Genomic DNA, 23,004 nt, shown 5'->3' with positions numbered 1-23,004 from the left:
GATCAAACCACATGGCTAAAAATTAAGATTTTAATCACAATTTATGATGTTAACTCTAGTCTTTTGGTTCTGACTATCTTTTGGGATTATCACTTATATTAACAAAAGTAATAGAACTTTCAAATTTAGAATAAAAGTATGAAAATTACACATAATAAAAACTCACGTGGGCACTTCTTAGATGTTCCTCCAAGCTGTAACTATACAAAATTTCAGCACTTTAGACCATTCAGAACATCTTTTGTGTCCGTTTTCCTTATCATACTAAATTTAGTTGTTGAATGCGACAGAAAATAAAAGATTACGTTTGAGAGGAATAATTTTAATATGTGCATTAATATATGGACTAACTAGCATTACAGCAAAGCAGTACTACTGTACAAGTCACCTTATCACAAATTCACAACTTTTAGCAGCATGAGAGGCAGCTGCGCATCTTGAGTGAGGTAAATTAGGAGAACACGTGGAGGAACTGACTCCAGATGGATGTGTAAGGCTGTATGATGGGTAATGAGGTTGTCAGATGTAATACTGTGTGAGAGAAAAAAGCTTCAAGTCTACGTCATCTACAATCCACTCAGCAGAAAGAAGGTCTTAATAGGCCTTCATGTTTCCTACAGATTAACAAAGGCTGCTCTGAGCTCACCAACATCAAAGTAGCCACAATGAATTACAGTGATGTGACTGACAGCTCAGGAAGATCTGTTCTGCTGAACTCGGCGTATTAGATCACTGCACTCTGTGTTCAGACGTTTCTGTGCACAAAGTCAAAACAATGCTGAGTAGTTGACTCAGATACACCACCGTTAAGAAGTTTAGAATCGCCTATGGTATTACTTCTTTAATTTTAAGTACAATTATTAATTAAATATAAATATTAAAAAGCAATATTCACATAATTCTTAAACTAAAATGATCCACCAAGCAGATCATATCTTGGACAGGGTTGAAGGGAGCTGACAAATTGTGCAGCAACAGACAAGCTTCAGTCAGTAACTGCACACCTACAAACGATGCACCTGTATGGCAGGTGTTTCTGATAAAATAGCCATTAAATGTCAGCAACTTCCAGTGCATTTGTGCCATGATAGTAAAATAAACCAACATTGAAGTGGAATTAAGATGTAAAAAAGCATCCAAGAGACGTTTATTGTGAAATGAACTGTTCTGGAGTCAGAATGGTTCTCAGTGGAACCAGACATTCAAACTATGTAAAACCCTGTTAAAGCTACTTCATAGAAAGTTATTACATTGGATTCTTACACATGCAAATACACTGCCTGTAGTTTTGAGACGTTTTCAGCCTAAAACATTATTTATTTAACAATTTATTTATTTCACCATTATCAACATCACATATAAAACCGCAGGAGACGCATGTAGGTTCACTGGTGGTTTTGGATAGTAGAAATCTGATCTAGTAAGTTTCACTACAATTAACTATTTCATTTCAAAACACTCTGAAAGACTTCATTCATATTGAGTTATGCAGACATTGGTGGACTTCCCCTTCAACACCAATGTTTTATTCAGTATTAAAAGTGTTTATATGATACCTATATGAAGGGTTTTGCCCAGTTGCTATATTATGATTGATACCACCTTTATGAGAGGAATAAAAGTTTAAAAAGTTTTGCATTATATGTCACCTGGTATTCTTTTTAAGAACTCATATCCAAAATTGCTACAGATGAATATACAGCAAACTCTTCATATAGATGTATCTGCAACAATCTTGTTTTACAGTTATTGAACGCATTGATCCCCAGCTTTTGAACAGTGGTGTATGCATTAAATTTAGTGCATGCATTAAAATCAAATTTGACTTCTAGTTGTAAAACCTGCTATGATGAAACTTCTAAGTGTAAAGTGCGAGTGAGATAAATAGCAGGCAGAGACGACCTGAACACTCTTTTCCAGCACCCGCTGTAACTTGTCCCACATCTACAAACATGCCATATCAATGGAACCAGCTTGTTATGATTGAGTTCATATGGACTTTTCCCCAAAGCAGCTCTGCAGATATTGCACCATAGTTTGTTTCTTTCTTCAGAGCTGCATCGCATTTACCTCTGAACCCCGGCGCTTCGGTCTGTGTAACTTTTGATTAGTTAGGAAGTTTCTGCTTGAAAGTTTTAAAGCTATATGCATCATAATCAGCCGCACTCTCAAGGGACAAGCACGTTTATTCAGATGCTCGCTGTTTGCAGGTAAAAATATGATGCAACCCCCACACCCTTTGCCATCGTATCCTCAGCGCGGCTTTATCTGCACTCTGTGTATACACTCTACCACCTTCATAAAGGAACCGAGGGCATGCTGTATCATACGCATTATTATAATTCGTAGTTTTACCTAACATGATGTTTCAGGTTGGGAACAAAGAGGCAGTGTTTGTGAGTGGCCTTTTACAGATGTTGCTGCAGCCAGAGCAGCATATTTAAATGTTCTCAGACTGTGAAGTTGTCTCAGAACTCCAGTAAGAGCTGCTAGAGGCCTTTTATGCCTTTCATTACCACATTCTGTCAAAGTTCCTCTGGCACATCACTAGCAACAGGTTGTTTTTTATGTTAAAAAGCATTACATGGACATAAACCAGCTGAAATCATTATGATGGTGTCAATGGCTGTTGTCGATGGACCTATTTTAGGTCTCCGTACAGAGTTGCTAATAAATTTTGTTTATTCTGTACCAATACAGCAATGGAATGTTAGAGGATGTATCTACAGCATTTCTGGGGGTTTAAACACTTAAACTTTGTTAGACCCATCTAGCTTGTTGGTCCACCTTAGACGTATATTTAAAGACAATAGCTCCTTTGTAGATAAATGCATCAGCACTATACACCTACCATGACCACTACCATGTCAGATTCACTGCTCTGCTAAGAATGGTGCACCACTCAAATAACATCTGGTCAGTGGTGGTCACATGGTGGTCTCCTTACAGTGATGGATGAGAGGGGATACAGAGGGGAGCTGATTAGTCACGCAGAAACAGAAGAGCTACGGTGAGTAACTGGAAATCTACATAGTGCACCTAGATGGTAGGTGTTTCTGATAAAATGGCCAATGAGTGTTGCTACACGGCAGCTGATAAAGTGTAATGCGGGTGCCTTCAAAGTAGAATAAACCAACATTAAATAGGAATTCCAGCAAGTTTTCAAAATTTCTGCATAATGAAATGATTAAGGTGTCAACAAAGTCATTCAGAGTGGTTTAATATGACTGAAGAAACATGCAGAGTCGGAATTGTTCATAGTTGTGGTGACAAAAAACATACATTTGAAGCATTTAAACCCTGTTAAAAGCTACTTTGCAGAAATTTATTACATGAAATGTTTCCAAGTATACTGCCGGAGACATTGTTTTATGAAAGTTTTGAGAGGGCTTCGGCCTTAAACGTTTTTTTTAATCCATTCATGATGGACAGGTGCAGGGTGTTTTGTAAAATAAGCAGTACTATAGAAAAAAAAACCAATATTTTACCATTATCAAAATTACATGTGAAAATTCAGAAGACAAGTTTAGGTTCACTGGTGGTTTTGTATAATATATTACATATTAATACATTTATTAGTATATGTTAAATATATATTCCAAAATAGTAACTTTACAGGAGAAGGCAAAAACACTCTTACTCATTGTAAGTTAATGTAAAGGGTTTTTATTACAAGTCATTTTAGAGCATTTCTATTGGTCGATTCATAATAAATTTTTTACACGATGTAAAGGACAACAGGCATTTTCAAATTATATCAAAAACTGAAAAACAACAAAAATGGAGATCTTCCGACAACATTGAGAAATTTTGAAAAAATGGTGGAATTCCCCTTTAACACCATAATTGTAATAATTGTGCTATTTGAGACTTTTTCCCACTGGCTCCACTAGGATTTCCCATCTGACCACCTGCACAGTTTTGTTTCCCCATTGCGAACACAGGTGTAGAATGATGTAACTCAGGCGTAGAAGTGCAGAGTGGACTGTAGGACTGGAGCTGGGAGGCGCTGCTCTACACTCAGCTATACAGAGGCAGGTACATGGTCATGGGCATTTGAACTGAACTGCCCTGCCCCTCCCACAAATAACTTCTTTTTTTGCAACTGTTGCGAGGCTTCACTGAACGCTGACTAAAGTCCTGTTCAAATCTAAACACTGAGGTTAGAGTTCAGATTAACTACTTCATAACAACAAGTCTAATCAAAAGTAGGCAGGATGGAAAGAACAGACTTAGCACTAGTAGTTGGATCTACTACTTGACAAACAAACTACACAAAATATATCCCAACAGAATGACCCTGAATTGAAACACTGCATTTTGACAAAATGAGCTGCTCACTAGCATTTCTTATTAGGTTGAATGGGCAGTGTTTTGACAGTGTTCTTAGTTTAGTGACAGTTGCTACAAAACAACATTTTAGGCAGATCAGGGATCAATTAGTTATCTGTTCAGTTAAAAACTATTTATAAATACTTCTTTAAGCTATGGACGCCTCACTGGTTTAACCGTAAGAACTGTTGCATCATGAAATCAACATAGTTTATTGGCTTTAGTCCTGAGAGGTCTGATCCTGGAATATGCATGTTTGCTGGGAGGAACTCACCAGTGGCCTTCTGTTTTATACAATTAGGCTGGGTCAAACCACTCTGTGTCCACAAATGGTAAGGTGGCTCCTCTAAGCACCTGAAAATGATGCTACTCAGAGACTTTTAGGCCTTTATGGCACGAACACCACCAGATTCTTGGCAGTCATGTTCAGATGATAAGGCTGCAATTTTGTGAAACAGTGAACATACAGGATTCCAGTATATCACATATCCCACATATCCCATCTGAAAACAAACCTCTTTTTTATTCTATCTGCAGTTTAGATCAGGACCCAGTGACCAGTGCACCAGTGACCCATTTTGAATGAATGGAAATGAGCTGGGATCGATGGCGTGACCTTCACTTTACTATCAGTTGGAAATGCTCTGGAATACAAGGGTGTAGCTTTTGGCTTGACTGAGGAACAACACTGTGCTGGTCTGTGATATAATTTCATTGTAGGTTTGCATCAGTATCTCACATAAGAGTCCCACTTAAAGAATAAACCAACATATTAGTTTGGAACGGTCAGCAAAAAGGCCAATAATGTCTTGGGTCTGACTGAAGACCATCAATGTAGCCTTTTTGGTGTTACTGAAGACGAGAAATATGCTAGTCTTCACTAACTGATCAGTATCATTGTAGGATTTCACTATCTAAAACCAAGAGAACACTATCCTAGGCCTTTGTTGTGATTGAGGAACAACACTCAGCTGATCTTCATAAACTTGATCAGTATCTCACCTAACAGTTCCATCTATAGAACCAACCTATCAGTTAAAAGTGGTCTGCAGTGTACAGGCTCTTTGGTGGGACCATCAGTGTAGCCTTCTTTTAGTGTCTACTAAAATAAGTGTCTTCTAAAGTAAGTCCCTTTTTTTTCTTGTTTGTTTTTGTTCTTTTAGTGATGACTAGAAATGTGCTGATCTTCACCAAATGATCAGTTTCATTCTAGGATTTTTTATCTTATTGAAACAAAGTTCCCTGCAAAAACAATCAACACAAAAAAAGAAAAAAAGAAAAAAAGCATCCTTGGCCTTTGGTGTGACTGAGGCATCAAATGATGAGTATCACTGTTGTGTATACATTGTAGTATCTCACAGAACAAACCAACCTATCAGTTTAAATTGCTCTACAATGCACAGGTGAAGAGAAACAGGACTTTAGTCTGTTGGTATGATTAAACACTGGCAATGTAGCCTTTTAAAACAAGTGTACCCCTTTTTGGTGTGACTGAGGACCAAAAATATGGTGATCTTCACCACCTGATCAGTATCACACTAATATTTCAGTATCTCACATTAACACTGTCCCATCTAAAAAACAAACAAGAAAAAAACTATAGGCCTTTGGGGTGATTAAGGAATAACATGGTTCTCATCAGTATCTCACAGAACAGTCCAATCTACAGAACCTACTTATCAGTTTAAAGTGGTCTGCAGTGTACAGGCTCTTCGGTGTGAGGACCATCAGTGTACCCTTCTAAAATAAGTGTACACCTTTTTGGTGAGTGATGTGCTAAAACAGAACACTCCCATCTACAGAACAAATCAACCTATCAGTTTAAACTGGTCTGCAATGCACAGGTGAAAAGAAACAGGCTTTTAGTGTGTTTGGGTTGATTGAACACTGACAATGTAGCCTTTAAAAACAAGTGTACCCCTTTTGGTGTGACTGAGGACCAAAATATGGTGATCTTCACCACCTGATCAGTATCATTCTGTGATTTCAGTCTCTCACATTAACACTGTCCCATCTAAAAAAACAAACAAACAAATTATAGGCCTTTGGGGTGATTAAGGAACAACACGGTTCTCATCAGTATCCCACAGAACCAACCTATCAGTTTGAATTGGTCTGCAATGCACTGGTGCAGAGAATCGGGCCTTTAGTGTCTGGTGTAACTGACCATCCCTGCACCGTTTATGTCAAACCCCCCTTTTAGTGTGACTGAGGACCAGAAAGGTGCTGATCTTCACCAGCTGGTCAGTTTCTTTGCAGGCTCTCAGTATCTGACAGCACTGTCCCCACAGGGTCCTAAAAAGCCCTCCACTCGGACGCCCTGCAGTTCACGGGTGAGGAGAAAAGCTCTGGAAAGTCTTTGGCTCCTGGGTGTTCACGCGCTGTGGAGGTGGCCCGGCCGCAGCGTGTAGTTCTGTCCGTCGTTGTTGTCCCAGAACTCCGCCCCTCCGCCTCTCAGGTACAGAGCGAAGTGCACGGCGGCGCCGGACTCGGGTCGCGGGGGCGCGCACACGGTGAAGGCGAACCTCTCTCTGTCAGGCACCAGCGAGTGCACGGGCACGGCGCGCGCGTCCACGTACGACTGCCACTCGTCCAGCGTGTACCTCACGCCCACTTCCTTCTCGCGCTCTCCCGCGTCCGCAGCGACCCGTATGGTCCCGTGCACGCGCCCACAGCTGATGGCGACCCTCTCTAGCGCGAGGCCGCAGCGCCGCACGCGCGCCTCCACCTCCCCGCCGTCCTCGTGGATCCTCAAGGCGGGCGCGAGCGGCAAGCCCGTGAGGTGCAAAGGCACGCGCGGCTCCTCCGCGGCGCTGAAGTGCTTCACGCTGGCCAGGTTGAGGCCGAGCGCGTCCGCGAACCGCACGCGCTTCCTGCAGCCTTGCGAGAGCGCGCGGAGGAGCGTGTTCGCGTGCTCCGGGTACGCCGGCAGGGACTTGGCGCGCCGCCGGTCCCATGTCTGCGCGAGCTCGAGCTCTGTGGGGGAGAGGTCGTCGTCCTCTGCGGTGTCCACGCCGTTCTCCTGCGAGGTGGACATCACGGCCGTGAGTGCAGTGAGTGGAGCTGAGTGTAGAGTTTGGCTCGTGGGGGTCAGACACCCGGGTGGACACGCCCACGGCCAAGAGGAGGACACCACACAACTGGGCCGGTACTTCTGTCATTACCCCTAAACTCGTCAAGCCCCGCTGCGCCGCCTGCGCGACAAGCAGGTGAACTACATATAAACCTGAACTACAAGCCAATCCGAGCGCAATGCACGGAGATGCTGCTACATACTTAAAATGATGGTCCTTCAAGGGTCTGTAGTAAAGAAAATGGTTCTATATAGAACCATGAACACTCAGAGAACCCTTTGCATGATTAAAGGGTTCCTTGCACTGTTAATCATGCAAAGGGTTCTTCAGATTGACGGAGAACATGATAGAGAACACTGATGAGAACCCTTTTTGGTACTATAAGGAACCCTTTTCATCTACAGCATGTTCTCCATCAATCTGAAGAACCCTTTGCATGATTAAAGGGTTCTTTGCACTGTGTAAAGGTTATTCACATTGATGGAGAGCATGCTCTAGATGAAAAGGGTTCCAATATTGTTACAAGCTTGACATCGAATCAATAGAAGAACCTTTCTTTGGTGCTATATAGAACCCTTTTCAAAAAGAACCATCTGCAGCACATTCTCCATCAATCTGAAGAACGCTTTCACGATACAAAGAACCCTTTAAATGCAGAGGGTTCTTTGAGTGTTCATGGTTCCATATAGAACCATTTTCTTTACTGAAGAACCATAACTTTTAAAGCAATGCAGAGCAGCTCTTCATGGGCATTGTTAGGGGCAGGAAGCTCGACACTACATCAGTGGTCTCCAACCCTGGCCCTGGAGAGCTCCCTTTCTGCAGAGCATAGTTCCAACCATAACTCGCCACACCTGCTCCACCTAATCAGCCAGTTTTCCTGCCAAAACACACCTACTTTGACTCAGGGAGGTCTTGTTAATTCGCAGATTAGTTGGATCAGGTGTGTTGGGAGTGGGGTAAACACTTAAATGTGCAGAACAGGGGGTCTTCCAGGACCAGGGTTGGGAACCACTGTATTAGGGTTAAGTAAGGGGTGGGGCAGCTTACTGGATATAGATTGGAGTAAAACTCTGCAGGACAGTAGTTCCCAGGAGGAGGGTGGGTGACCACTGCACTAAATAAAGACACCAGCACTTACTGCACTTCCACCAGGGTTAATTCTTCCTAATCAGCTCATGTAAACATTAGCAAGTGCCTTAATACTAATACTGCGTATTTCTACATTAAAGTAAACAAATACACCAGGCTACAGTGGCGAGGGCCACTCTTCATCTTCATTCTCAAGGGTTTTTAGCAAATTCAGTGTTAACGATGTACAGAATGGTACATGTTTAACCACGTGTTCACTCCGCCCCCTTTTCTAAATGGTTACCTCCTGGAATGTGACACATGATGAGCAGAGCTTTTCTGCCAAAGTTTAACATTTTTCCTCGAGGATCTGCGGTGGAAAAAAATGCATTGGGCGGCAGAATGAGCCACAGACGTCCTGCCATAGGATATAATGTCATTTTGGGCGGAATACGCTCTGCAGTCTGAACGTAGCCTAACTCCATTCACCCCACTCACTGAGGGCTCACCTATGAGCGCCCTCTAGTGTTTTATTATAATAGGAAGTGACCAGGATCCCCATTAAACTGACTGTGCATATAAACAAAGCGATACTACAGCACAGGAGAGGAAATCGTTTCAGAGCCAGTTTAAGGGGAGCTTGGCCACTTCTTATTTCTCCTATTATATCCAAAATATGACTGCAAAACACCAGAGGGCGCCCGAGAGTGAGGTCTCAGTGAATGGAAGTGAATTTTGGAAAGTAGAAGGAAGTCTTTAATGAAAAACATAACGAAAGCTCACATCACATCCAAAGATAGCTGCTATCTTTCCATTTTTCCACAGAAACAAGGTTTTGGGCAGTGGGTGTTGGCATTACTGCTACTGAGTGCTGATTGGTTGGCGAGCTGCTCAGCTCATTGGCTCAGGCACTGTTAGAAAGTCCTATAACTGAAGTTCAGTGCTTAAAAATATAACAGTAGTGTTGAAATATTGTTTGCTGTTCTGTGTTCAGGAAATTACTGAATTGTTCTCTATAAAAATGTTTAAGCATTTGCAAACTATGATTTTGCTCAAAATCTCCATAAGAGCTCCATGGGTCGGTCAGACACCAGAGGGCACCCCCTGAGAGAGACCAAAATGAACATGTGCTCTTTTTCTCAACACAGATCAATTTTGGAACACTTTAAACTCCAGGTTTCTGTATTTCACTGCTGTATTTTCAAGATCATGGCTGAAATATTTGGTCGTTCACCGTTTTAGCCAAGTGATGGAATGTGTGCTGACTTGTTATCGTTTTATGTCCCATTAAATGTCTCTCAGGCATTTCTGGGACAGCGTACAGTTTACAGTGGACACCTCAGCCAAGTATGGGAGGGACAGAAATGTTACAAGTATGAGCCTCTCAAGAAAGCACACTACTTTAAAGGACATATGAATGTGGCTGTGCATTGAGGACTTGCTTGTGGGCACCTTTTCCTTTTTAGTATAATAGTAAGTGGTCAGGCTCCACCTTAAACTGGTGCAGGAGCAGAGATTTTAAATGTCAGCATATCCACCCTGGTTAAACAAATGTTAAAAATGTAGAAACGAACAGAGATTCTATAGCACATTCTTAACACAAGAGGGGAATAATACTAACCAACGTGACAAGATATTCTTAGTGCAGGAGGGGAGATACTACAAGCCAAGCTGGGCCTTGTAGAGTTAAATTTCTCCAATAAATCTTCTTTCCAAAAATGGAAAACTCATGCATGCCTACATGCTGTTGCCAGAAAAGTTCCAAAGCATGCTTTCTGTCAGGTTATATGCCTACTTACTTTACTTTGTGTTTCTGCAAATCTGTTCTCTTGGCTACACCTCCAAGCACACCTTCGGGTTTTTAGGGGGTTATGTGAGAGTTCTTTCATCCTGTTCCCACTGTTTGGAACAGCACAATGGTCATCCACTTTGAAGGAGTGAATAACACTAGCCAACAACGGCTGTGTCCTAAACCGAATGCAGCTGTCTTAATGCCTTGCTGCGAAAGGTCAGCGATACATCACAACATTTGCCAAGATAACGACAGCTCACTGCTATCTGTTAGCATTTATCTGTTTTAGCATTAACTGTTAGCATCTTTTAGCTTAAAAAAAAGGTATTTTAACAAGGGTAGCATATACTGATTTTTTTATAATCAAAATGAATAAGGAACTAAAATCAGTGCTGACCTACAAAATTATTGGCTATGTAGGGCAGGGAAGGACACTTCAACGGCCTTTAAAAATGGCCAAACTGAGGAACTTAAGCAACTTAAGGAACTATGATTAATCATTTTATACAAATATGCGATTTGGACTTATGGGTGTTACCGCCTGAGTACTACCACTTGAGTACTACTGCGTGAATACTACCGTCTGAGTACTGCCATCTGAATACTGCCGCCTGAGTACTACTGTCTAAGTACTGCTGCCTGAATACTGCTGAGTACTGCAGCCTAAATACTGCTGCCTGAATACTACTGTCTGAGTACTGCAGCCTGAGTACTGCCGCCTAAGTACTGCTGCCTGAATACTACTGTCTGAGTACTATTGAGTACTACCATCTGAGTGCTCTCTGGTAGTCTGCAAATGGTTGTGATATACTGAAGACACAGTCAGTTGTTCCTTTCAGAAAATTAAGTATGATTTCTTTGTTATTCAAAACACAAAGACGTGAGTGACCATACTGTGAGTTTCCTATTTTCGAAGAAGAGATATTTCAGTGTTTTTGAAAGCTTGACTGACTGCCATTGGACTGTGTTGAAGCCCAGAGAGAATCTACAGAGAACTGATACATTTCTCAGTATTAAATCTAACAGTGAGGCTGTGCTACGCACTAATCTAAATAATGGGAAACAACAACTTTTGCTAAAGTCTAAAACAGTGAATGTGTCCTTTAACATTGGTCAATATGAGCCAGGTGATCTGCCAAGGCTGGTCAAATATGTGCTCTGTCTTATGTAACAGCTGGAACCATTTCTATGTATTTTAGCTGAACTTCACGTCTTCCCAGAGGTGGAGGAAGGAAAGTCTGTGTGATTCAGATTCAAAGTAAAACACAGATGAAGATATATTTCAGTGTATTTGACTGAAGCTGTTCAGAAATACCCACAGTGGTACTTGATCACTGACTCACAACTCCTCATTTCTTTTTATTGTGTTTTCTATGGCAAACTGCTTTTAATCCAGTTTCCCGATATCAGATATTCAGTTAGAACTAATGAAAATTTTATTTGTACTTGCAAAAATGAACCAATAAACTAATCAATAAATAAAACGGATATGTAGAAAATCAAATTCCAATAAATTTCATTAGTAGGAATGATATTTTAGCATGTAAGATTTCAGCTATCAGTAAAAAGAATTTAAGCTTTTGTCAATTCATTTTCATGCGAGGATTTTATAATTGGCGTGTGGTAATTCAGTTTTCACACATAAAAATTAAATCTTACCATGCTAAAATATGAATTGCTATATGTATGTAATTACTATAAGTTAAATTGAATTGTTACATTTTCAAATTTAATTCTCATATAAAATTAAATCTCCCAGCTAAGAATTTAATATGAACATGTAATGTTAATTATTAATAAACCTGTAATAATATTAAATATGAGCCTGTTATATTTTTGCCTTTCAGTTTACAAATTTCATCTAAAATTTTAATTCATACCAGTAAAATTGCTTCTCCCATTAAAATTAAGTTTATTGGTTCTCTTGCTTGTCTATGGACAACCACCAGATGGTAGTGATAAAACACATCAGAGAAACCACTCACTCTCACACAGAGCAGTGTGTCATGAAATTTTGATCAATCACCTTGAAGCCCAACTAAGGAATGGTGTGGGTCAGACAATATAAGCCCATGCCATTGTCCAGGGATGCTTTAGTTAAATATCAAACATACATAAACAATAATAAGCAAACTTGCTTATTAAGTTAAAAACAACATTTGATTACACAGGATTGTACATAATCAGTTTATTTTTAACGTAATTAAACAGAGCTGTGCACTGGAAAAAATAAAAAACTGGACACGACTCATGGTCAAACAACTCAGTGATTAAGGCCACAGTCTGAAATCAGTTTGACTACCAGCTTCTAGTGGGCTCCTGCAACAAGAAAGGCATTCAAACATTGCTCCACACTGTAGCCAATGAAACTGTATAATATACATGTTGACCGTTAGATCATGAAAAGGCCACAATACTGTTCTTTACTGGAGCTTCAATATCACAACGAGTGCATTTAAGCATGGATTATACGACTTTTTCATGGATCATCTTGCCTATAACATGCATTTGCATCTGTACTTGTGTTTGTCTCTTGCTGGCACATTTGAGTGGGCAAAAGCCAATTACACTACTTCATTCAGTGGTATAAAATGGAATGTCTCAGCACCATATATAGGGATACAGTAGGGCTTCTCCTGAACACCTGAAGCACTGCGTTTTCTCTCTCTGTGATTCAACACAGTGAGCAAACGTGCAGTGTATGGGGGCCCTTGAACTGGAATTGGAAACCACTGTATATCACACATAAATGTTACGATGCCACGACAAACAGAGACATCCAGCAGCTCCTCAAAACTCAGTACACATTCTATAATTGTATAATAGCACTGTCAGTTGGTACAACAGAACAAGACTACAGCATGATCAATGGGATTGGTATCGTGAACCAATGAGAAATTCTGCATAATTCTGATGTAATATTATGTAATATTAATATAGTAGTGATTTTGATTAGGGCTGCACGATATGGACAAGACACTAGAACTGAGATTGCATTATAATATGCCTTGCAATATAATTAAAATACATTGGTCAAATCAAACAATGTGACATAGTTAAAGATCATTGTTTTGATTAAAAAAAATAACTGACTTGTTGGACTGTGTGAATACCTTGGTTCATCAAAACATCCATGGAAACACTCATCTAGACCTGTGATCGGTCAAGATGCTCACAGCACACAGGAAGCACAGGTTCATTTTGCATACCGTAACATTCCGCAATGCCGCAATATTGTAAGAGCAAACAAACAATTAACAAACGTTATATAGTGCAGTCCTAGGCTCTATCAAACTGATTTTCTTGTAAAGCAAAAACTTTTCCTTTAAAGAGGAACTCCACAGATTTTTCAAAATTTCTATATAATTCAGTCATTGAGAGGTAAACAAAGTCACTTAAAGTAGTTTGCTGTAAAATAGTGCATTGTGGAGAAACTTACTTACTCTGTTTTCATTATAGTGGTGGTGACAGGAACCAGAGGTCACAATATCTGCAAATATAGTTTCTATCCAAACTGACCAGCGAACATGGATATATATATATATATATATATATATATAAATAAAGGGTTTTATGAATGTTGAATCTTTTAAGCCAAAAGCTAATCTCAAACCATTGTAAAACAATGTTTCAGCCATCAGGCAATGTATTTGTAACCATTTCTTGCAATAAATGAAACTGACTCGGTACGTTTCTTAATCTAAATCAATGGAATTCCCCTTTAAAGTGCTAACGCTGCAGCTGTATGTGGTTTGTGTTTTATGAATGACCACGTGAGGTCCAAAATCAGGACTTGGGCTGTCTATAAGATTCTTCGCTAATGTTCTTCTAAATTAATTTGCATGATTCTGTCTCTTCTAAAGCTTCTAAATTTGATGATATTGAACATGAACTACCAAACTTAACTGTAAGCCCCTCCCAGCCCTGCTGCATATCATTATTCCAAAGACTGCAATTACCATTACATAATTACTTTTATACAATAACAAATCAGACATTAAAGCTAGATATCAGTTTTACACATTTATAAAATCTATAGTAGATCTAAAAAAACAGGTCACAGGTGAATAAATCTGTGATTTTCTCTTAATGTCAATATTCAAATTCTGTGGGATAAATGAGAGACATACACAGTGTGACACTTACAAAAAAGAGCCTTCATTAGTCATTAACTGTGACTGGAGAGAATCATAAACGCTGAAATGTGTTACTGTTGCCGTAGTTCAGCATAGATACTGGGTAAAGGGGATAAACCAGTGGGAGAGAATGCCAACAGTCCACTGAAGAAGAGCCTGAGGGTCCGTCATGCCTCCTCTGCTGTATATATACGGTACATCAACGTGACGATGGCTGCAGCGAGGGCAGGTATCAACCAGTTGGACCACCAGCTTCAATATGACACAAAACACAAACATAGAACAGTCATTGACTTTAATTATAATAATGGATGAAGAGAACGCTCTCCTTGTACACTCTTAAAAATGAAGGCTGTGAAAAGGTTCTTTAGATTGTTGCCAGTAAAGAACCACTTTCGGTTCCCTAAAGAATTTTCAATGGATGGTAAAATCCATGGTAAAAACTTTTTAATGTGTTTTTGTTATTTAAAATAGCTTAAAACATGAAAATATTTGAAAGTTTTTTTTTGTTTTTTTTGTAAAGTGGGATATTTGGTAAATTGTTGCCATATGGCAACATGTGCAATCGTACCACAGCACCATATCATCTAAAAAAAAACACCATAAAATAATTTTTTTCTCTAAAAACATCCTTTTATTGAAAACAAGACCAAACAAATCTAACTTATACTTAGTGAAATGTACAACCCAATATTTACAAATATTGGAAATTAATACAATTTCAGTTGGTATTTGGAATGTATGGTAATAACAACATCATAATAAGAATTCCTGGTCATGTGATGTCATGAAGTATTTGTCCTTTCAAAGTAAAAGACCCTTTTTTTCCACAATTAAATAGGAAAACACAGATCATAAGTTACTGCTTTTTATTAAAATTGAGATTAAATAATTGTTGCCATATGGCAACACCATGCAATAGAGGGTTAAAATAAGCAATGAAAGTATTGTAGTACTGCAGCTGGAGCTTCCCAGAATTAGTTGCGGTTTCTACGAATTGGCTCTTATTTCTGTTGTTTTTAAATAGTCTTCCTTATAACATTTGCATTTGTTACGTTAGGCTGTGTTCAGACTGCAGGAAAATCAGATTTTTTTCTCAAATCAGGTCCTTTGAGATGACTGTTCGCACTGTTATTTGCAAGTGATCAGATCGGAGTTGCATGGGTTGCATGGGTTGCTGTGGTAATAAGGTAGGGTTCAATAACTACATAGCTATGCTGGTGACATGGATTTCAAACATAGATGCAGGAGAGATGGAGCTGCCTCATCTCACCCTCCAAACTCTTCAAAATTCTTTGGCATACGCCTGAATCTTTGATGCTGTTTTAAATCCCAGTGACTTCCTTCATGCATCCAGACTGAGACACATCTTTAAAAACCTAATTAGAATCACATTTCAAACCACCACCAAATTTGGTTTGGATCCGATTCACAAAAATCATATTTCATGTGGTTTTTTGCTGTCCAGACTGTCAAAAATCAATCTGGATATGTCAAAAATCAGATTTGGGCCAGCAGTCTGAGCAAGGCCTTATTCTCATGTTAAATGTCAGCTGAGGATAAATCTTACGTTTTCATTATTCTAACCATGTTAGATGCCGTTTTGTGTTCACATTGACCAGGGGTCTGTCTCATGAAGCAGGATTTCTCGCTTTGCAAACTTCAAAATCAGATTTCCTCACTTTTTTGCAAAAAGTTTGATGTAGTATGTAAACATTGTTAAAGTTTCTAAATGTACCATTCACTCTCTAGTCCATACACAGAAACTAAGCTTGAACAATTCATTGTTTCTATGATGTCACAAAAAGCAGCATTTGCATATATTCACCTATTGAACCCACAATGGTTTAGCCCCGCCCCTTCACACTAAAATTATAATAAGTTATTCAGTTCTGAGTGTATTTTAAGGGGGGCAAAATACAGGGCAGCCAATCAGAACAGAAGAGATTTACATACGTCAGTCTAAAAGGCACAATAAACAGCTGTTTATTCTAAAGGATAAAGAGAGGCTGGAAGATGGTTATGTAAAAATGAATTAAGCTCAGTTCGGTTTAACTTAATTTTCTGTCCCACTATGGTGGATCACTTTTTACCTGGCGACATCACCATGGCAACCTATGCAACTTCTGATGGAGGTGGACCCCTTTGGGCTTTTTTCTGCATGACATTTGTAGTGTCAGCTATGTGAAAAATATAGGTTTCCTCACAGGAAATCATACTACATAATATCAAGAACATAAAGCACTCGTTACTCCAATAAGAACTAACACAGTGGAGGTTGTGACAGTGGTGCTATTGGTAGTGGTATTAATACCACTTAAAGCTTTTTCCTAGAACCGTACCATCCGACCCAACAACCGATCAGGAACCTTCGTATTATTATTTTTTTTTGAGTAAGCATGGAATGAATACCAGCTTCTGCTGAAACTTGAAGACACCACTTAATGTGAATGCAGGTCAGCATTGTCAGTAGCAATACAAATGAAACAATGACTAGTCATTGTCTGCCATAAAAGAGGAAATGCACAGAATGAACTGAGATCTTGGTGGAGTTCACTTAGAGTCACCAAGAGTCATTGATAACCCAGCAATACTGCACACTCATAAGTCTCATGACTTATTTCACTTAAAAGCTGATGCTAATATTTACTAGCAAAGGGGAAAGGCACAGTTTAAGCTTACCTTGTGGTTTCATGAACTGTTGTTACAAGTGAGTCCTGAAAAAAGGAGGAAACAGAAAGAAAATACTGGTGAACATAGAGATTATTTAGTGCTAAAGAACACAATCCTGGTTCTAGAGTCACTCCTGTGTGGTCAATTTTAGTGTGTTTCCTCCTCTAACGTCCATTTTAAACCCATAAAGGGGATGACATTTGAGTCAAGTTAAAAGCAAGGAATGCAAACTGTATGTATTTCATTTTGAACACTCATATGTATAATGCAACTTTACATATTATTTGTACATGCATCCACATACATGTATCTACAATGCAACTGTACATACTCAATGTACATTTATTTATTTTCAGAGTAATATTGTCTTGTACATCTATAGTCTTGGAGAATAAAGATTCTAATTCTGATTCTAAAAGCATTGTATTTTGCAGTGTAGTGGTACTCCAAGGCCACTAGTGGGAAACACATTTACTGGGAAAGGTTTTATTTAAAATCTTTCATGTTTATCAAGGAAAAAGTGAGGAAAATCTGTTACACACCGGTGGTTTGGCAATCTTATGTCTGTCATCCTGGAGAGGAGAGAGAGAAAGAGAGAGAGAGTGGGTAAGGGTGGGTGTTGTTGACAGAGACACAGGGTCAATGCCATTTGTCACTAAATGTCCTTCGTCTGCTTTACAGACGTTCCATTTCCAGTATGTGCTCTTACAGTTTCGCACAGCATGGCTTTTCGATTTTGAATTCTCCAACACAATTACAAACCTCCAGAATTCAAAAAAGTTGGGACAGTATTTGAAATGCAAATTAACAACGGAAAGCAATGTTTTGTAAATCTACTTTGACCCGTATTTAAACAAAAACAGTGCAAATTATAAAAAACAAAATATAATAATCTTTACCTTATCAACTTCATGGTTTTTGTTGTAAATATATACTCTTTTTGAAATTGATGCTTGCGACACGTTCCAAAAAATGTTGGGACTGGGGCAATTTAAGACTAGAAATGCTGTGTTGTGGTCTGATAAGTTAGCCTTTCGGAAATCATGATCTTTGGGTAAAAGAAGCAAAAGATCATCCAGACACACACACACACATATATATATATATATATATATATATATATATATATATATATATATATATATATATATATATATATATATACACACATACATATATATATAAATATAAAAAGATCAAAGTTCATAATTGTTGTGTCTCTGTACTGTTTTCAAATTAATACAGGTCAACAAGATTTACTAATCACTACTTTCTGCTTTTATTACCATTCCACATACATCTGCATGTCCCAACTGTTTTGGTATTGAGGTTTGTAAAGTAAACATATCATCATGTTTAATTCAGTCATAGCATGCAACGCAGTATTACACTCAACCCAGTAGGCCCAATAAAATGGATGGATGGATTCCAGGTAGCGCCTCAATCCCTACAGGTCATGAGAAACATCTGGTATGGCACAAGCTACAATATGCCTCTCGCCACACGCAAACATTTGTGTAGTGTAGCAGCACAAAGCATAATCTTCAGCAGTGAGAAGGTCAAGGCTCATTTCTAGATTATGCAAGAGAATGGAGGACACAGAAATGTTCCGGCTGAGTGAGAATTAGTTATGCCGTCATGATTCGCTGTGTTTGCACCAGAGCTGGGTAATATGATGTGCTATTGTTCCGTGTATATCACAAGTATCGTCAGTACTTCTACAACACTCACTGAAAAAATTATTTATAGAGAGCCTGTAAACAATACCAGTGCCAGTGTATAGTAACTGCATAGTAACAAGTTGTAAATAGAATGTCAGCCCATTGTTGGTTTATCTTTTTATGTATTTCTTTTTACAAACTGTTTGATTTCTCCCTTTTCCCTAAAAAAAGATTATAAATTATATTATAAATTTATCTGACACAATTCATACACAAATCAGAAAAACTAAATATTCTGATACATGTCACCGTGCATCATGAAAATATCTTGAAGTATCTTGATGTTCACACATTCACTGTGAGCCATGATTGTGTTTGCATGGTAACTTATAATGCAGTACAGCGATCTACAATCCTGCATCAGACCTGTGACACTGAGGAAAGAAGACTGACTCACTGGATGCAGCTCTCCTATAAGCAAGGTGCTGGCCATCTCTCTCGCATCTGTTGAGTGTCCCACATCCTCAAAGCTCTCTGTGGCGTCTCCTCCTGCCTGCTCCCGCAGCACTTCCTCTCCACCTGGGTGCTGAGGAGCCACACATTCTCTCAACCGTTACTGATTCAGCTACTGATACAATACAATCATCTGGAGGATCATTCTGATCAGAAACCAGCCTTATCTTTACTAACATTGTTAGTGGGGAAAAAAAAGTTGTCAAAAGACAAAGAACTCCAAACTGGCAACTTTACAGGTAACAGGAGAGAGCAAAAACATTTCTAAATTTGAATGCAAGTTAATGTAAAAAGACTTTATTCTAAGCAATTTCTGAGCATTTGTATTGGTCCTTTCATCATGAAATTTATGCAAAAAGTGAAGGGCAGCTGCTGTGTTCAAATCAAGTACAATAAGACAAACTGAAACAATTGGAGATACTTTTCTTTTTTTTGGAAAAGCGACAATACATAATATTTTAACATCCACTTTTTTAAGTCTGTTAAATCCTTTACTCAAAGCCATTTAGCAGGTGGTAAAAAAGAGTGCCAAATGAGTGGGAATCTTTTGATTTATGTATCTATGTAGAGTCATATTTATTGCACTCCTCAGGGAAAATCAGTGCTTCTAACAGCTGTACCTCATGTTATTCCTATGACAACTTCACCATCTAGACTGTTAAACAAGTGTACTGCTTTAGGCTCAGGCTGAACTAGACTATAGTGTCATATCCTGTAAATAAAGCAGACATTAGTTCATTAGAGGGCTGCTGTGGTCTGCTCGGTATGATACGTGCCTTAATGCACGCAGAAGCAGCCGGACCTTCACCTCCAATGCACTTTGCCATACAAGAGATAAGTGGCCAACCATCTCCTAGGACTGTCTGATGAACAGGATCATAAACCAATAGCAGGTGATCTCTCATTCCCCAACAAAATACCCACTCAGATTTAAAGCAAAGCAGCATGAACGACTTGGGGACTTGGGGGGCTCAGAGTCTAACAGGGAGGGAGTATAAATGCACAAGCAGCAGCAACAAGGCTGAATGTGAGCGATAAACCCAGTCTTAGCTGTGTTACAGTATCTAGGCCTCATTAGTGCACCATTACAGATATTACACAAACAGGTGTGACCACACACGGGCTTCTGGTGAATGATCATCAGCGCTTAAAGGCGTGACAGAGAAGTGGAAAAACGAGGCTGAAGTCGGCGTCTAATTCGACTTTTCCCGTTCCACCTTAAATGGTGCAGCAGCTGTATTGACGCTTCACGCACCAGAGTGGCCAGAGTGTAACTGCTGCTCCATTTAAGGCGGAACGGCGCTACTCGAACAAGACGCCGGCAAACAGGATCCTAACTTCAGCCTCGTAGTGGAAAAATGCATCTTAGTGAAATTACAGCTCACAGACGGTCACCCACCTCCTCTAGGAACTTGGTGACATCGTACACTTTATGGTTGATGATGATCCATGTACTTTTGAAGGAGTTGTGCTCCTCTACTTCGGACAAGCGGTAATATGTCACAGTCTTCTCGTCTGATCCCTTTTCCGCCATTGTTTTCCCTCTGGTTCGGGTGTCGCTGTGGATTTGGGCTGCACGGCCGACCTAGCAGGACATCGAAAAGTTCAGCAATCGTAGCTACACAACTCGACAACTCCTCCAGCGTCCAGTTACAATTGTAGTTCCTGTCATCGCCAAGGCCCGCCCCAACCTGCCTGCTTTTGTTCTGATTGGGCAGTGTACATACCACGTTTCTCATTTATGCATTCTGATTGGATGCGGTCACGTCGCTCAACGTGACGAGGCAAAGGCCACAGAGTGACTGGGCAAAAGTTTACTGAAGTTCATCTCGGCACATCGAGAAAAAAAAAAAAAGTGAGCCTGCTTCTCACGCAAAATGGAAGTACAGGGGTGCCTTGGAGAAACGGCGACGTGAAAGTCACGCACATCATTCAAATGATTTGTTTAAGCCTTCACAGCAGAAATCTACGGACCTAAGGCGACATGGTGAATAATTTTTAATAAAGCGTGGCCACAAATTACTATATTGAGGCCACCAGTTACTATATTGAGGCCACAATTTACTATCTTGAGGCCGCAAATTACTATATTGAGGCCACAAACTACTATACTGAGGCCACAAATTACTATATTGAGAGCACAAATTAATATATTGAGGCCACAATTTACTATATTGAGAGCACAAATTAATATATTGAGGCCACAGTTTACTATGTTGAGGCTTTAAACTACTAAATAACGGCCACCAGTTACTATATTGAGGCCACAAATTATTATACCGAAGCCACGATTTACTATACTGAGGCCACAAATGACCATATTGGGGCAACAAATTACTATACGGAGGGTGCAATTTACTATCTTGAGAGCACAAATTACTATATCGAGGCCATAATTTACTATCTTGAGAGCACAGATTAATATATTGAGGCCAAAGTTTACTATGCTGAGGCTTCAAATTACTATATTGAGGCCACAATTTACTATATTGAGGCCACAAATTATTATACTGAAGCCACAATTTACTATGTTGAGGCCACAAATTACTATATTAGGGCAACAAATTACTATACCGAGGCGGCAATTTACTATCTTGAGGCCACAAATTACTATATTGAGGCCATAATTTACTATCTTGAGGCCACAAATTACTATATTGAGGCCACAAATAACTATACTGAGGCCACAAAATACTATGTTGAGCCTACCAGTTACTATACTGAGGCCACGAATTGCTATTTTGAGGCCACAATTTACTATACTGAGAGCACAAATTAATATATTGAGGCCACAGTTTACTATGTTGAGGCCTTAAATTACTGTATTGATGCCAAACTGCTATATCGCTGCTGCAAATTAATATATCGAGGCTTACGTAGCTTAACCTGTGGCTCAATATATATTTATCTGTGGCTATGCCTTATTAAAAATAATCACCATGTCACTTTAGGGACTCTGTAAGTATCTCATACCTAAAACGTTGACATAGCTTTAACAGGACGGCACAACAATGGCAGCAGCACTTTCTACTTTTATCTACTTTTTTATTTATTATTTATTTATTATTTTGTCATTTCTGGATAATTCACTGTAACTGCTATACATTGAAAATGAATAGCTGAATGAAACCGGATAGGAAAAAAACCCTGACAAGGCTCGTTGTGAAAACAACTTCAGAGATGCCTGTTAGCTAAACTAATCTGACTGAATACCGTTACAGTAAACAGTAGCTAGACGCCATTGGGTGAATAGTGAAGTTAGTCAGGGGTCTGGATCTTAATAAAACGGTTTTTAGGTGTAGTCGTTCAGCTAAACTGCCTTTCCACCTACATTCACTCAGTTAATATACGACAACAGGAGAAGCAAGGCAGGTGAGATAACGTTAGGTCGCTGTTTCTCAGAAACTCAGCTGAACCAGGCTAAACCGTTTAGCCTGGCTAAGCTAACTAAACCAGCTATTATGATCTGCTGAAGTTTACTTTTACTGTTACTGTTACTACTCAGGCTTCAGCAGAGCAGCTAGGCAGTTAATTGGCTTTAGATATAAGAAGTCACTTGTAATATAGCCACATATTTTAGCTAGCTAGCACTGTAATCTGACATTAGGGCGATTCAGTGTTTCTCAGTGGTGTTGAGCGTTGTAGAGCCAGTTAGCCAGCCAGCTAATGCTAACGTTAAACTGTTCATTAGTATGAGGTAAAATTCCCTTATTCCGTATTTAACCAAGCTTTATAATTTTTAGATGTAGCCT

General features: G+C 39.4%; 2 protein-coding genes across 2 annotated transcripts; both read right to left on the bottom strand.

The window, feature by feature from the left end:
* Positions 1-5,029: 5,029 nt before the first annotated feature.
* Positions 5,030-7,897, bottom strand: ppp1r3g (protein phosphatase 1 regulatory subunit 3G). The gene is made up of 2 exons (XM_036578090.1): positions 7,883-7,897; positions 5,030-7,486 (listed from the first exon to the last, which is right to left on the bottom strand). Exons 1-2 carry the CDS (start codon positions 7,895-7,897, stop codon positions 6,707-6,709), a joined length of 795 nt encoding a protein of 264 aa, XP_036433983.1. The 3' UTR covers positions 5,030-6,706.
* A 4,545-nt stretch (positions 7,898-12,442) lies between these two features.
* On the bottom strand, positions 12,443-20,908 carry LOC118816077 (cytochrome b5). Its single transcript, XM_036582589.1, has 5 exons — positions 20,652-20,908; positions 19,197-19,325; positions 17,621-17,650; positions 17,088-17,122; positions 12,443-14,657 (listed from the first exon to the last, which is right to left on the bottom strand). Exons 1-5 carry the CDS (start codon positions 20,784-20,786, stop codon positions 14,573-14,575), a joined length of 414 nt encoding a protein of 137 aa, XP_036438482.1. The 5' UTR covers positions 20,787-20,908; the 3' UTR covers positions 12,443-14,572.
* Positions 20,909-23,004: the final 2,096 nt, after the last annotated feature.

Source organism: Colossoma macropomum, unplaced genomic scaffold, assembly GCF_904425465.1.
Source record: "Colossoma macropomum unplaced genomic scaffold, Colossoma_macropomum, whole genome shotgun sequence".
NCBI classification, from domain to species: domain Eukaryota; kingdom Metazoa; phylum Chordata; class Actinopteri; order Characiformes; family Serrasalmidae; genus Colossoma; species Colossoma macropomum.
Note: the sequence above shows the minus strand (reverse complement) of the source record. Positions and strands in the feature narration are given on the sequence as shown.

Coding starts and splice junctions, on each gene's coding strand:
- LOC118816077 (XM_036582589.1), bottom strand. CDS start 20,786: ATGGCGGAAAAGGGATCAGACGAGAAGACTGTGACATATTACCGCTTG. Junction 19,326..20,651: donor TCACCAAGTTCCTAGAGGAG/GTGGGTGACCGT, acceptor GTGGCTCCTCAG/CACCCAGGTGGAGAGGAAGT. Junction 17,651..19,196: donor TTATAGGAGAGCTGCATCCA/GTGAGTCAGTCT, acceptor TCTCCTCTCCAG/GATGACAGACATAAGATTGC.